This window comes from Pseudophryne corroboree, chromosome 5 (assembly GCF_028390025.1).
Source record: "Pseudophryne corroboree isolate aPseCor3 chromosome 5, aPseCor3.hap2, whole genome shotgun sequence".
Taxonomy (NCBI): domain Eukaryota; kingdom Metazoa; phylum Chordata; class Amphibia; order Anura; family Myobatrachidae; genus Pseudophryne; species Pseudophryne corroboree.
Window position 1 is genome coordinate 834,240,120 of NC_086448.1, and position 16,869 is coordinate 834,256,988.

The 16,869-nt window shown below is 46.5% G+C and overlaps 1 protein-coding gene across 1 annotated transcript; it reads right to left on the reverse strand.

The window, feature by feature from the left end:
- Positions 1 to 350: 350 nt before the first annotated feature.
- Positions 351 to 7,702, reverse strand: LOC134929518 (cathelicidin-related antimicrobial peptide Bf-CRAMP-like). Its single transcript, XM_063925117.1, has 4 exons — positions 7,471 to 7,702; positions 6,773 to 6,877; positions 3,580 to 3,663; positions 351 to 575 (listed from the first exon to the last, which is right to left on the reverse strand). Exons 1-4 carry the CDS (start codon positions 7,660 to 7,662, stop codon positions 447 to 449), a joined length of 510 nt encoding a protein of 169 aa, XP_063781187.1. The 5' UTR covers positions 7,663 to 7,702; the 3' UTR covers positions 351 to 446.
- Positions 7,703 to 16,869: the final 9,167 nt, after the last annotated feature.

Here is a 16,869-nt window from a genome sequence, read left to right on the forward strand (position 1 = left end):
TTCTGGAAACGGTAGCGTTTTCAACCACACGCCCATAAAACGCTGTGTTTCCGCCCAGTAACACCCATTTCCTGTCAATCACACTACGATCGCCGGAGCGAAGAAAAAGCCGTGAGTAAAAATACTATCTTCATAGCAAAATAACTTGGCGCAGTCGCAGTGCGATTATTGCGCATGCGTACTAAGCGGATTTTCATTGCGATGCGATGAAAAATACCGAGCGAACGACTCGGAATGAGGGCCAAACATCGCTTTACTGCACCCGACGTGGGCAGTGCCTGCGACTCAGAATCACGCCCTAGTTTTGTGCCTTCCCTGAAAGACAGAGTAACATGTAACAGTATCTTCCTTTATTGGTATCTAATGAAAACAATTTGCAGAAAATTAAGTTTTATTAAAATCTGCATAAAAACAACAACACAGAAATATAAAGTAATTTAAGCAAATCAGATTTTTGGTTTTCTATTGACCCCAGCAATGGCCGAGCCAAATCCAGGTTTAAAGATGCCTTTTCCACCACGACCTCCGCGCTTTCCACTTTTGCCGCCTTGCTTTGACCTCTTTTCTCTTTTGTGCTGCATAAAAACACATACAGACATGACTCCAATATGTGTATGACCTCAGGTAATAGTATGTGCGCGATCAGTGATGTCATCACGCACTCCAACTGTCTGTCGGAGAGTTTCTATATCAGCGAGGAGGACTCCCTCTATCCCTCTTTCTATGTCTCTCTCCCTCCCCCGCTCTCTCTCTATCTCTCCCTTTCTCTCCCCCCTCTTCCTCTTCCCCTCTCTTTCTCTCTCTCTCTATCTCTCCCTTTCTCTCCCCCCTCTTTCTCTTCCCCTCTCTTTCTCTCTCTCTCTCTCTCTCTCCCCCTTTCTCTTCCCCCCTCTTTCTCTCTCTCTATCTCTCCCTTTCCCCCCCCCTCTTTCTCTTCCCCTCTCTTTCTCTCTCTCTATCTCTCCCTTTCTCTCCCCCCTCTTTCTCTTCCCCTCTCTCCCTTTCTCTCCCCCCTCTTTCTCTTCCCCTCTCTTTCTCTCTCTCTATCTCTCCCTTTCCCTCCCCCCTCTTTCTCTTCCCCTCTCTTTCTCTCTCTCTATCTCTCCCTTTCTCTCCCCCCTATTTCTCTTCCCCTCTCTTTCTCTCTCTCTCTCTCTCTCTATCTCTCCCTTTCTCTCCCCCCTCTTTCTCTTCCCCTCTCTTTCTCTCTCTCTCTCTCTCTCTCTCTCTCCCTTTCTCTCCCCCCTCTTTCTCTTCCCCCCTCTTTCTCTCTCTCTCTATCTCTCCCTTTCCCCCCCCTCTTTCTCTTCCCCCCTCTTTCTCTCTCTCTATCTCTACCTTTCTCTCCCCCCCTCTTTCTCTTCCCCTATATTTCTCTCCCTCTCTCTCCCTTTCCCTCTCTCTCTCTCTCCCTTTCCCTCCCCCCTCTTTCTCTTCCTCTCTCTCTCTCTCTCTCTCTCTATCTCTATCTCTCCCTTTCTCTCCCCCCTCTTTCTCTCCCCCTCTTTTTCTCTCTCTCTATCTCTCCCTTTCTCTCCCCCCCTCTTTCTCTCTCTCTATCTCTCCCTTTCTCTCCCCCCTCTTTCTCTTCCCCTCTCTTTCTCTCTCTCTATCTCTCCCTTTCTCTCCCCCGCTCTTTCTCTCTCTCTCTATCTATCCCTTTCTCTCCCCCCTCTTTCTTTTCCCCCCTCTCTCCCTTTCTCTCTCTTTTTCTCTCTCCCTCTCTCTCTCTCTGTCCCTCTCTCTCTTTTTCTCTCCCTCCCTTCCTCTCCCTCTCCCGCCCTCTCTCCCTCCCTTCCTCTCCCTCTCCCCCCTCTCTCCCGCCCTCTCTCCCTCCCTTCCTCTACCCCTCCCTCTCTCCCTCTCCCTCCCTTCCTCTACCCCTCCCTCTCTCCCTCTCCCTCTCTCCCGCGCTCTCTCCCTCCCTTCCTCTCCCTCTCCCGCCCTCTCTCCCTCCCTTCCTCTCCCTCTCCCGCCCTCTCTCCCTCCCTTCCTCTACCCCTCCCTCTCTCCCTCTCCCTCTCTCCCGCGCTCTCTCCCTCCCTTCCTCTCCCTCTCCCCCCCCCCCTCTCTCTGCAGTGTTGGAGGCGGGGGTGAGGGTTGGGCATTCCGCCTGTGTCACTGCTACCCACCTGTCCAGACCCCGGTGGCATCTGATTCGGGCCAGTGCGTACGTTTATGAAGCGGCTGAGGCTGGGCCAACAATGATGTGTTATGAAGTTGTGACAGGCAGAAGCAGCGCTCGCTGGACCACAGCGCATATGAAGCTGCCCAACCTTCTGATGTGTCCCCCTGGCAGAAACTGACACTGCTGCGGATCCTGTGCAGAGCGCCGCGTCTCCACATGCTCTGCACAGGTCACATCTGCGGTTCAACAACATCCAGTGCTGCTGTGTATCGCAATGCAGCCATCTAATCCCTCGCCAACCGGACATCGCAGCATGACAAGAGCTGCTGAAGTGTCTGGCGATGGAGGGGAGTATTGCCCCTGGACATCAAGTGCGTCAGTGGTGACTGGGGGTGGAGCTATGGGCCCTGATTTTACTTTCAGGCCCAGGCAGTAGCTCCATTCACCCCTAGCGTTGCGGTCACCTGTGTGCGGCACTGTATGTAGGCAATGGATTACCGCCTGGTGTGTCTTTAGATGCCGCCATCCGTCGTACCACCGAAACTTACCCTGACCGTATGGCAGCTACAGTTTCCCCATGCCTGCTATGTGTGTAGATGTGCGACTGTGCATGCAACCACTTTCCCCATCACACCTATCATAACACGCCAAGAACACGGACCATCTCCGAGCATGCGCAGACACCTCCCAGTCACCGCCTGCTACATATTCAGTACACTTCTCCTTCCGTACATCTGATATCGTAACTACGAATCTACACGGGTACAACCAGGACTAAAACTTGCTCCGCTACGCCTGACATCGGCAATGCGTCCATCTCTGATTCAGGGGCAATGGGGGTCATTCTGAGATGATCGTAGCTGTGCTAAATTTAGCACAGCTACGATCATTCACACTGACATGCGGGGGGACGCCCCGCATGTCAGTGCCGGCCCCCCCGCAGAAGTGCAAAGGCATCGCACAGCGGCGATGCCTTTGCACTTCAAGAGTAGCTCCCGACCAGCGTAGCTTTAGCATGCTGGCCGGGACCTACTCATTGCTCCCTGGCCCGCAGCGGCTGCGTGTGATGTCACGCAGCCGCCACGGCCCGCCCCCCCAATGGTCCGGCCACGCCTGCGTTGGCCGGTCAGCGCCCATGAAATGGCGGCCAAATGCCGCCGTTCGGCCCCCCCACCGCCCAGCGTCCGCCTCTGCCGGTGAATGTGCAGTTCTGACCTGATCGCACCGCTGCGATAAACTGAAGCGTGCGATCGGGTCAGAATGACCCCCAATATTCCTTATTCATGTCAGGAGTTTCATGGTTACAGAGATAAGATCACTTGTCCTAATCTCCCACCGCGCTGACTCCTGGAAGGGGTGGTCTTCAGGGTGCCGGCGGCCGGCCTCCCGGCGATCACTAGAGGAACGTCCGCTAATCACAGAGGAAACAATGAATACCGGAAGCCACTTACCTCTAGATGGAGGTTGTCACATGTCACCACAATGATATCCCGCTCCTTCTCTGCAAAGATAGAGGATGTGCAGGATTTAACCACCTGTCAGAGAGAAATAGAATTAATTGTGGGCCTGATTCACAAATGGACGCAGTGGCGAAGTCGGACGCACGCAGTCACCGCTCTAAGACGCAGATCGGATTTGCGCGCAGAGAGATGCAGTTTCGGTGGGCGTTTCAGGGAGGTAACAGGTGGTCGGCTAGCCACATGCCGGCGTTTACCGACTGCGTACAAAGACAAATGACATTTAAATGACATCAGTGATTGATGTTATGACCTGTCCTCAGGGACTGGCGACTTCCCGCTATTCCCCGTCTCCAGCATTTATTTTTTCTGTAGGTGCCGGGAATCCCGCACGCATCCATCCCGGCTAGCTTGCAGGGTTGGTACCGGGAAAGATCCGGGTCGCGGTGCAGTGTAAACGAATGATGTAACCCGGCACCCGTTCACTGCATAAAGAAGAGGCGGAGCTTGGAGATCATCTGATCATCTGATCTCCAAGCCCGTGCACAAATCCCGGGCGCAGCTCGCCATTTTAGTGTAAAAGTAGTATTAGTCTCCCCGCAGTGCTTAGGATGCATTGATCAGGGGAGAGACAGCAGAGGGGAAGGCTAGTAGCAGGAGTTTGCAATCAGGGCAGTAGAGAGCCTGACTGGGCCCAGGTACTTTTCAGTGGGCGTGGCCTAATCACAGGAGGCGTGGCTCTGCACCCTGGCCACAGTGCAGTACAGCATACAGCAGCGGGTGCTGGGTTGAGGAGAAGAGCTGCAGCTGCTGTTGTCAAGGGGGGAGGGGGATGACTTCGGCCCCTGCTGGGCCCCTCTCTCAGGCCTGGGTCCAGAAAAAATTGTACCTGCCCCCCCCCCCCCCCCCCCCTCTGATTGCAATAGCCAAGGTGGGAAATGATGAGAGCGGGAATGTGGCGTTGCTGATGTCTTGAGTAGGAAATAATATATTTCAACTTTCTTTTATGGAAGATTATATTATTATTGTTATATTATTATTGTTACATCACCGCTGACGCTACCAGAGGCGGTGCTTGGAGATGATCATCTCCAAGCGCTGCCTCCTCCTATGCAGAGAACGGGTGCCAGGTGCCGTGACCCAGCTTACCCATTCACACTGCACGCATCCCAGGTCGATTTCGGCTTCAACCCAGGTCGCGACCTGGGATGAAATGCTGGGACGCTCGATCCGGGAAATTCTTACAGGACCCTTTCACACTGAGCAAATTCCCGGGTTGATGCGCACGTGCAATAACCCAGGAAATATCTGTCAGTGTGAAAGGGGTATAAATCCTGTGCAATTAATGTATATTGATCACAGTACAGTACATGTCTATGGGATATAGCGCCTATAGGGCCTGGACGTAGAAGTGCTGAAATCGCTATTTGGCAATCTCAACACCTCTGCATGCGCACATTCCACTGCGTGCATGCGCGAGGACTTAAACTGCTTTTGCGTCCGAACGCAGTCTAAGTCCCGGCAGGGGGCGGTGACAGGGCAACGATCAGCTTTTGGGGGGGGGCGTCGATGTGCCGTTTGGGGGGCAGGGTCCACATAATGGAGGTGTGTCCGAACCGTTTGTGAGGTGGACCGCGGTGGCTTCATGATGTCCAGAGCCGGCCCTAACCAATATGATGCCCTAGGCAAAATTTTGGCTGGTGCCCCCTAGCACCACCGCTGGTTCCGCCTCTGACCCTGCACCCCTTTCCCAGCACCATCACCCCTCACCCATAGCAGTCCTTATTTTGGTGTTTGTACCCCCTATATTTTAAATAGGAACAGTTCGCACATTCGGCGCACAGCCCAAAAAGGGGTGTGTCTTTGCTGGCAAGGGGAATGACCACACAATAGTAACCCCAATTCCAATTACGCCACACAGTACTGCAACTTTATTCACATTTGATCATGCGCTAGTGTCCATAATTCATATTACATCCCACATTAGTATCACTTTACCTTATAAACGTTACTCCACACAGTACAGCCCCTTATTCACATTACATCACACTGAATTGCTCCTTTATCACATTACACCACACCCTATTGCTCTTTTTTCACATTAGACGACACAGTAGTGCCCTTTCTATACGCAACGCCACATAGTAGAGCACCTTATACACATAATGCCGCACAGTAATGCCCCTTACACATATGAGACACATTATTAATGTCCTTATAAACACAAGGCACCTTACACATTATGACAACCTTTATTAATGCCCTTTTACACATAATTTCCCTTACACATATGCTGCACATTATTAATGTCCTTATACACATAATGACACACATAGTGCCCCCTACACATTTGCTGCACATTATTAGTGCCCCTATACACATAATGACACACATTCAGTAGTACCCTGTTACACATATGCTGCACATTATTAATGCCCCTATACACATAATGACACACATACAGTAGTACCCTGTTACACATTTGCTGCACATTATTAGTGCCCCTATACACATAATGACACACATACAGTAGTACCCTGTTACACATATGCTGCACATTATTAATGCCCTTATACACATAATGACACACATGCATTTTTACATGACACACATAATGCTCCTTACACATATTCCGAACACTACTGCACAACCAACCCACTCACATGCACACAGCACTCACACTGCCACTAACACTGTGACCTCTGACTCTGTTTGGATACAGATGTATCCTCATAAATATTGCCTCAATGCTAACGTTGGGCACTTTTTTTTTATGAAAATGCATCTTATTTGCATTGCTATGTGGCTAGGATGCACAAGCAGCTTCTGCTGATTAAAATGATATGCAGCATGCCTATATACTGTGTGAGACTGTGGCTGTATCTGCATATGAAATGCTACACACAGAGTATTGGCATGCCGCATATCATTTTAATCAGCAGAAGCTGTTGATGCCCCTAGGCATATCAAATGCCCTAGGCAATTGCCTAGTTTGCCTATGCCTATGGCCGGCTCTGATGATGTCACATGCAGCCGTTGCGACACAAAAGATGGCAGCCCAGTGATGGGTAAGCGCAGCACAGCTGCATAGATACAGAGACGGAGAGACACACATTTATCTCCCAGCACACAATACAACTGACTCGCACGGGACTCAGAATCAGCCTAATGGTCTCTTAGTACTTACACCGTCGTCTCTGAATGCGCACTCCGCTGTCGTTCTGTTGTCTGCTTTCTGGCATAAAGTTTCTTTCACTGTGAATTGTAGTCGGTGGCAACGGGAGGCCGCATCCTACAAACAGGGAACGCAGACGATTGCAGAGTGCTGTATTTACATATAGAAAGAGAACTCAATTACATAGAACTCAAAATGATGCATGAATTATTGCTGTCTCAGGTGGTAAAGTGCGGTGAGCCCTATCGGAGAAACACACTACATAAATAAAAATATATACTGTATTAATAGCGTAAGGACGATTTTTATAAGTGACATGTGATACCGTTGCCTGAGCAGGCAAAATTAATGAAAAGTCTTAATCCATAGATATGCAGAATTATATTGGCGTTGTGATTGGTTGCTTCGTTTCGGAGTTATGTGGCAAAACGTCCAGCAGCCAATCACAATGCATCACCATTGTGCTCTTTGAAAATGTGACAGTTGGTGAACTCTCCCTGTGCACCTGCTGGGTGACCTGGAACATGTGACCTGCTGGAAACTGTGACAGTTATTTGCAGCCACCACTAAGCAGCCGGATTTGTCGAAATTCAACTCCTAAGGGGTTGAAAAGGGGTAAAATGTTCCGCCCCCAACCAACCTTTGCGCAGTTGAAACCGGGCACATCAACTAGTATTATTATTACTAAAAATATAAGTTTAGTCACTAACCATCATATACTCAGAATTATTTCCAAGGAGCTTATAGACAGCGTCTTCCCCGGACACTTTGTTGTAGTAATCAGCGCTGATGACACACATGGCGGAGATGTCATCTTCTGTCCATTGCATTACGGGTAATGACGCACAAGCAGCAGCTGCAACTGCTCCCAGCACTAAGTACACTGTCAGAGACCTCTCCATGTTGGACCTCTCTCTCGGACTGATGCAATAACTGACAGACCATCACACTTTTATACGTCTCAAGTGTTATTCTTGTAACGGATCTGCACACTCCCTGTATACAACAGCAAAGTACAAGATTACATAATGACCAATTCTCTGCAATTGCAACACAAATTTGCCGGAAGACTTAAGAAACCAGCAACAAAACAGATGATATAATTGTCAGTGTTCTTCCTATATATTATATTGGGAATAGTCTTCACATTAGTTGTGACTTTGATTTTTTATTGTAGCAAATAAATGTGCTATTCCACAGCTGGATCAGTGGTGCACGCAGGGGGGGTTTCCGAGCAAAAAAAAGTATTTTATTTTTTTTTGCTGTAAGAGTATTATTAATGGCTGTCTAGCATCCTTTGCAGCCTGCTGTCTTCCTGGTGGCACTTGTAAGTGCTTAATATAAATTTACTTTATTTAATTATAGTATGTGCATATATATACACACATGTATATACATACATACTCTATAAACACACACACACACACACATGATATATATATATACATGTGTATATATACGTGTACTGTATGCTATGTGTATATGTATTGTGTCTGGTAGTGTCAAGTTGTGTGCCGTCACATTTTTGTGTTTCATTGCAAGTATAACTAACTTTCATTTGTTGGGATCTTCAGTGTTGGGATGCCACAGTCGGTCATGTGACCACCGACATTCCGACCGACTGTATTTCATACCAGACCCTCTGGTTGTTATGTGATCGCTAACCATAGTAGCTGGCACAGGCTGCAGTGGTGCTGCTGCCAGCATGTAGCGTCAGCAGACAGTGTCGGCACTCAAGCCACCCAACCTGCCTCAACAGCGGTTGGGGAAGTATTTGGCTTAAAGCAAAGGCGGCTCCTATCATCCTCTGCATTCTATTAAAAAATAATTTAATATTGAAAAAATAATAAGGAAAAATATAGAAGGAAATTAACTTTTATTTACTATCCACCCAGAGGGAAAGAAACAAATAAATGCACTTACTAAAAGGATTCTGCCACCTACTCTCCTAGTGAGGTGACTGAAGGGTGCGAGAGGGCGAGCCATCAACTTTTGGGGCTAGATTTTGGAGACTCTGGGCTACATGTACTAAGCAGGGATAAAGGTGGAGAAGTGAGCCAGTGGAGAAGTTGCCCATGGCAACCAACCAGCATTGCCGTAACATTTATAATTTGCATACTATAAAAGTATACAGAGCAGCTGATTGGTTGCCATGGGCAACTTCTCCACTGGCTCATTTCTCCACTTTTATCACTGCTTAGTACATGTTACCCTCTGTAACCAACAAGGCATTCCATTAGTGATCACTTTACTGCTGAGACATTGCAGAGAGGGGAACACCAGGGAATTATCAGGTTCTAGACTCAGGTTTAGAACCCAATAATTACAAGATAAAGGTGGTCATTCCGAGTTGATCGCTCGTTGCCGATTTTCGCTATGCTGCGATTTGTTGCTAAATGCGCATGATACGCAGAGCGCATGCGCTAAGTTATTTAACACAAAACGTAGTAGATTTGCTGGTGTTCGTACGGCGCTTTTCAGTCGCACTGCTGATCGGAGAATGATTGACAGGAAAGGGTCGTTTCTGGGAGGTAACTGAGCGTTTTCCGGGAGTGTGCTAAAAAACGCAGGCGTGCCAGGTAAAAACGCAGGCGTGTCTGTAGAAACGGGGGAGTGCCTGGCCGAACGCAGGGCGTATTTGTGACGTTAAAATAGGAACTAAACGGACTGAGGTGATCGCAATCTAGGAGTAGGTCTGGAGCTACTCAGAAACTGCAAGAAAATATTTAGTAGCAGTTCTGCTAATCTTTCGTTCGCTATTCTGCTACGCTAAGATACACTCCCAGAGGGCGGCGGCCTAGCGTGTGCAATGCTGCTAAACTCGGAATGACCACCAAAGTTGGTGGATTTATTTGGGGGTATAAATTATGTCTTGTACAGAGTTAGGACGGGTGTCCTATTTGCACTTACCTGCAGCTGATGGTACACAATGCGCACAATGGGGGTAATTCCAAGTTGATCGCAGCAGGATTTTTGTTAGCAGTTGGGCAAAACCATGTGCACTGCAGGGGAGGCAGATGTAACATGTGCAGAGAGAGTTAGATTTGGGTGTGGTGTGTTCAATCTGCAATCTAATTTGCAGTGTAAAAATAAAGCAGCCAGTATTTACCCTGCACAGAAATAAAATAACCCACCCAAATCTAACTCTCTGCACATGTTACATCTGCCCCCCCCTGCAGTGCACATGGTTTTGCCCAACTGCTAACAAAATTCCTGCTGCGATCAACTTGGAATTACCCCCAATGGCCTGATTCAGAGAAGGATGGTAAGCCGATGTTTGCGCAGTTGAGCAATTTTTAACTGCAGTGCATGCGTGAAAAGTCCAGAAACCCTGACTGTATGCAGAGGTCGCTGCGGTGTATGGAGGCACTGGCATTACCGCAACTGGCACAAAACCATGGGCAGTGACTGGGAGGTGGCCTGACGTGAGCCGGCGTGTCAGTGGACGCAACTGCAACCCCAAACGCAGTGCTGCAACCACAGAGGCCATGTGCAGAGGAATATCAGAAGAAGACACTGCGTCTGCCATAGGCTGGTGCCAGTGGCGCACACAGGGGGGGTTCAGAGTACCTGGAAACCCCCCTGATGACCACAAAAAATGTTTTGAGACGGAGACACAGCTGTCTCCGTCTCAACAAAAGCAAAAGCCGCGATCGGACGGAGCTGCAGCAAGAGCAGAGAGCTCTGCAGCTCTCTGCTTAGAGAATGTCCCGGGTGCCGGGGGAGCTGCTGGCTGCGCATGCTCAGCCACAGCAGCTCCCTCCGTCCTCACTCTGCCTCACGCTGCCCAGGCCGCCCCTCTGTATGTAAGTTTGAAATTGTTTGTGTGTTTTTGTATGATATGAATGATGTATGTATGTATGTATGTATGTATATGGGTTTGTGTGTGTGCTTGTATGTACAGTATGTATGTATGTATGTATGTATGTATGTATGTGTGTTTACATGTGTGAGTTTGTGAATATATATATATATATATATATATATATAAATGTGATATATATATATATATATATATATATATATATATATATATAGATATATAGAAATATAGATATATATATATAGATATATATATAAAACCGGTAATCCTCCTTGGGTCCTGTGATAGGACCTCTATTGAAGAAAAATAGGCGGCACTCCAGGGACTTAAATAAAGTCAAACTGTATTCAAAAAATAAATGTCATGGTGCAAAAAAAACAACGTTTCAAGGCTCTACGGCCTTTTCATCTGGTTATGCATTATAGGTGAGATAAATAAACAAAATACCTCTGTTTTTTTTCACCTCACCTATAATGCATAACCTGATGGAAAGGCTGTAGAGCCTTGAAACTTTGTTTTTTGATCCATGAATATTTTTTTTTTTAATAGTGTTTGACTTTATTTAAGTCCTTGGAGTGCCACCTATTTTTCTTCAATAGAGGTCCTATCACAGGACCCAAGGAGGATTACCAGATATATTAATTTCAGGAGGCCACCCTGGCATCTTTGCTTTTTATCATCCAGAGTGCCAGACGACCACACAAATATATATATATATATATATATATATCCAAAGTGTTACCGGCACTCCAAATAAAAGTGAAGATATTCCTTTGCTGCGGTGCCCTCCAGGTCAGCAATAGACAATATAAAACATATGGAGATTGGTGGCACTCACTCAGACTTGATAAATGCAGGAAGAAGTTTCTTTATTTGCCTACATGTTTCGGGGAAAAGCACCCCGTCCTCAGGGCTAGACAACAATAAAAACATACAAATCCAACACTTAAATACACCACAAAACGAGACATTAGTGCACTGATTGTACTCACCTGTCCTCACGGCGCTGCCGCTCGTCCGCACCTGCTGCACGCTTCCGTGTCGCTGGGCAATGACGTCACGGTGCGCCGCGGGGCAGGGAGATCGTCATGGAAACCAAACAAAGAACAGTACATAGTTGCCGGCTCGCTTAGAGCCTGTGAAAAGAAGACAAAATAGGAAATACCATTTAAAACAGCACATTTAAAATACATACATATCGTCACTAGAAGGGGAAAAAAACAGCAATCCCTAGCCTGTCTCATACACATTTCTATAGTGATATGCCAAAGTTCTAGTATTAAATGCAAAGAGAAAACTTTCTCTCTCATAGTAAATATGAAACAACTATCAATGATTCACCTCCCTTATAAGCAACATAACTCATTTAAAGGTATAGGCGCCTAAAGAAAACACTGCAATCCCAGGTTTTCATTCAGGCCACCTGGAGATAATGTTCCTAACTTAAATATCCAACGGGATTCTTTCTGTAGGAGCAATCTGTCCCTATTGCCACCCCTTAACGACATAGGGGTATGGTCAATCAGGATAGCACGAATGCTAGCCACCCCATGTTTGGCTGACAAGCAGTGTCGTGCAAATGGCTGGTCGCTTGTGCCCTTCTCGAAAGCTTTTTTGATGGCACTCCGATGACAGCAATTACTAAACTCTAGCTCTAACCAGAAAGCTACAGTTGATAGGTTACCTTGGGTGAGTAGATTTACCACAAGTTCAAAACGGACAGTAAGTAAGGCCAAACAACTGTGGCCTATTATACAAACTGAAACAGCTCTTAGTAGTCTGTCCAACACTAGACTATTACCTAGCCACACTAGGGGTAACAATATAGGAGACTATGTAGTTCGGCTCGATGTCACTAATTTAGCTAAACATGACCAAGCCCATTTCCTTAGACCTAAGATGGGGTGCTATAGGTGCCTTGGGTGTGCTACGTGCAATACTTTGCAAACGGGCACTACCTTTAACCATCCACAAACAGGGCATAAGATACCCATTAGACATCGGCTTACCTGCACTACTACCCACGTAGTTTACTTGCTTACATGCCCATGTGGTCTTGCCTATGTGGGCAAGACCATAAGACAATTTAGAGAAAGGATGGCACTCCATCGGAGTGCCATCAAAAAAGCTTTCGAGAAGGGCACAAGCGACCAGCCATTTGCACGACACTGCTTGTCAGCCAAACATGGGGTGGCTAGCATTCGTGCTATCCTGATTGACCATACCCCTATGTCGTTAAGGGGTGGCAATAGGGACAGATTGCTCCTACAGAAAGAATCCCGTTGGATATTTAAGTTAGGAACATTATCTCCAGGTGGCCTGAATGAAAACCTGGGATTGCAGTGTTTTCTTTTGGCGCCTATACCTTTAAATGAGTTATGTTGCTTATAAGGGAGGTGAATCATTGATAGTTGTTTCATATTTACTATGAGAGAGAAAGTTTTCTCTTTGCATTTAATACTAGAACTTTGGCATATCACTATAGAAATGTGTATGAGACAGGCTAGGGATTGCTGGTTTTTTCCCCTTCTAGTGACGATATGTATGTATTTTAAATGTGCTGTTTTAAATGGTATTTCCTATTTTGTCTTCTTTTCACAGGCTCTAAGCGAGCCGGCAACTATGTACTGTTCTTTGTTTGGTTTCCATGACGATCTCCCTGCCCCGCGGCGCACCGTGACGTCATTGCCCAGCGACACGGAAGCGTGCAGCAGGTGCGGACGAGCGGCAGCGCCGTGAGGACAGGTGAGTACAATCAGTGCACTAATGTCTCGTTTTGTGGTGTATTTAAGTGTTGGATTTGTATGTTTTTATTGTTGTCTAGCCCTGAGGACGGGGTGCTTTTCCCCGAAACATGTAGGCAAATAAAGAAACTTCTTCCTGCATTTATCAAGTCTGCGTGAGTGCCACCAATCTCCATATGTTTTATATATATATATATATATATATAGCTGGAAGAAAGTGCGGCACTCGGCTCTTGATAAATATGACACAGTCAGATAGTATTTAATTTTAAACAACGTTTCGGTGCCTCCGCACCGTCGTCAGGTTTATTAACACAACATGTACAGAACATACCTTTATACCGTGTAAAACCACCCAGGTGAAAGACGCCGGTTCCGGGAGCGGGACCACGCACCCGTCCGGCGGTAGTGTCTGATGACATCATCAGTGCAAGACATTACACACACCCACCCAGCAGAATCACTATGGCAACTGTAAACAAACAGGGAAAGCATGACGGATTCAGTTTTCAGCTGTTTAACAAAAGCATGCGTACGGTTCACAACCAAAAAATATGAAGGCATTAGATCAGATCAACATAAAGTAATAATATGAACTAGTATAAATATATAAAAAACATATGCTCTATGAATCACAAAAACATATATATTTTATAAAAAGCATGCATAATTAATAGCATCATTGAGACCCTTCGGTGTAATGACATCCAATCGGATGATCCACCGAGATTCACATTGCAGTAATTTTCGTGCTCTATCGCCACCTCTCTTTGTCAGAGGAATGTGGTCGATCATGCGGTAACGAAGGCTATTAAGGGGATGTTTATGTTCGTAAAAGTGACGTGCCACAGGCTGGCCACTTTTCCCAGATTCAAGGGCATGACGAATGGCTGACCGATGGGTCGCCATTCGTTCTTTGAATTTTCGCTCTGTCTTTCCCACATAGCTTAATCCACATGGACATAGTAGTTGGTACATTACAAATGTAGAATTACATGTGAGTAAATAATGGATTTTGATTTTTTTACCTGTTTGTGGGTGATTAAAATAGTTACCAGGAATGAGAAACTGACAGGTCACACAGGTGCAGCGGACGCAACCTGTTGTTTTTAACACAGTAGATTTTTTCATAAGAGGTGCTATGTCAGTTTTGACCAGAAAATCTCTTAAGTTTCTACCTCTTGCGTAACACGGCATTAGCCTAGAATTCTCAAGGGGCAGTGATTTATCAGATTCAATAATTGGCCAAAGTTTCTTAGAGATCTGATTAACAGTTGAGGATGCTGTATTAAATTTATTAACCCACGGTAATTTAAGATTATTGCTTTTATTGGTGCTTTGTTTAATAAGCAAGGTGTTTCTATCAAGCTTAAGAACTTTATCTTTTGTTGCTAATAATTCATTACGGCAGTATCCTCTAATGACTAATTTTTCAATTAGTACATCCATCTGAGCCATGGAAGCTTCAATCTGATTATTAATTCTGTGTATACGGATCATTTGTGAATATGGTAAGCCTCTGGTCAAAGCTTTAGGATGGCAGCTATGTGCTTGTAAAAATGTATTCCGGTCTGTAGATTTATTGTGAACAGTGGTAATGATGTTGTCATCTTTAAGAGATATTAATACATCAAGAAATGCGATCTGTTCCTGACTATAGGAGTACGTGAATTTAATGGGACAAGAGCCACAATTATGATCTTCAATAACTTTGATCAAATCAGCAATGTCACCGAGCCAGACGACCAAGAGGTCGTCGATATAGCGTGTAAAAAAGACTAAGTTAGCACTCACTGTAGGGTTTTTAAGGAATAAGTCATGTTCGATAGCAAACATTACAATATTTGCATACACCGGGGCTGCGCAAGAGCCCATCGCGCAGCCCATCACCTGTAGAAAGAATTGATCATTATACAGAAAATAGTTTTTAGTCAAAATCAATTCAAAGAGTGACACAATGAAATTAATAAAATCCACAGAAAAATCATTAAACTTTGATAAAAATGCTTTCAATACTGTCAACCCAAGGTGATGAGGGATAGACGTATAAAGATTGACAACATCAATACAAACGAGCCAACAATTGCTAGAAACATGCAGATTGTTTAATTTACGTAATAAGGTAGTGGTGTCAAGAAGAAAAGTAGGTTCTGCTTGAACCAATGGTTGTAGAATAGCATCTAAGTACGTGGCAACAGGTTGAAACAGAGACCCTCGTGCACTAATAATGGGTCGACCCGGGGGTGGATCCATGTTTTTGTGCACTTTCGGGAGGGTATAGAATAAAGGTACAATCGGGTGTACTGGTAAAAGTACATCAAAGAGATCTTGGGAGATGATTTTCATTTCAAGGGCTTGCTGTATGATGTTTTTAAGTTCCCTTTTAAATACTGCTGAAGGTTCCTGACGAAGTTTGATATAAACCGAGGAATCCTTAAGTTGTCGTTCAGCTTCTTTATGATAATCGTTCAAATCTTGCAGAACAATGGCACCGCCTGTTAGGCGCCGGGGTCCGCTCGGCCGTGCGGCCCGGCGCCTAGCAACCAGGGACGCCGGGCGCGTTCAGCCGCCGGCTCCCTGGCAACGCCTAGACGCCGGGCGCACGGAGCCGCTCAGACCCTAGCAACAGGGACGCCACGGTCAGACCGCGTTCCCTGTTGCTGGGTCTTAATTAAATCAGTGCTTGTGTGTTTTGGCCGTGCAGCATGCAGCTGCACGGCATCATTATGTAATCACCCTGTCTGGATCAGGATTGGAGGGCTCTCATATATAAGCACTCCCAGGACTCCTCACAGACGCCGGTGATAGCTTCCTGTTTGCCTGTGTCTGCTGCAGAGAGAGTTTCCAGTCCCGGTCTATTCGATTGTTCCTGTTCTCAGTGATCCTGTACTCGGAAGTTACCATCTGTTCCTGGAGTCTGACCGAGCACCTTAACATCTGGTGGTGTTCGTGAGTCGCGGCGCAGCTTGTCCGCTACTGTTTATTATTTTGCTTTATTGTGTTCTGGAGCTTTTGCGGAGGATTCCGCTTCCACAAGATCCACTCTGGTGTCCGGCGGTGCTGGATAGGAGTGTCGGATCAGTGGATCTTTGGTTGTCCTTTTCCCTGGCGGCTTGTCCGCACATACCTTTTGAATTTGTTAGTTAGCTTGTAACCCCTGGCCTGGTTGTTTAGTCAGAGGGCCCCTTGTTATCACCCTGTCTCGGACTTCCCCTTGTCTCCCATTAAGATCTGCGGGGGCATCGGGGTTGGGCAGACATAATCCGCCCTTCGAACGCGGCTGCCATGGGCTCAAGCAACCATAGTCTCGCAGGGGATTTCTGATAACACGGGCGAGACAACGGAGTTAGGGCGCCAGGGGTTACTAGGCTCTCCAGCTCCCACAACCAGTATATTGTTCCTGTACTCAGATCCCTGTCATAAGATCTTCTCCGGTCTGGAGTACAGGAATCATAACATTATCACCGGCCAGACAAAAGAAAAAATTTCAACAAGAGTTAATTTTTTCACTTATTCAGTTGGGAGAATTTTGTCGGCCTCAT

Coding starts and splice junctions, on each gene's coding strand:
- LOC134929518 (XM_063925117.1), bottom strand. CDS start 7,662: ATGGAGAGGTCTCTGACAGTGTACTTAGTGCTGGGAGCAGTTGCAGCT. Junction 6,878..7,470: donor ATAATTCTGAGTATATGATG/GTTAGTGACTAA, acceptor CCCTGTTTGTAG/GATGCGGCCTCCCGTTGCCA. Junction 576..3,579: donor GTGACAACCTCCATCTAGAG/GTAAGTGGCTTC, acceptor GTTTTTATGCAG/CACAAAAGAGAAAAGAGGTC.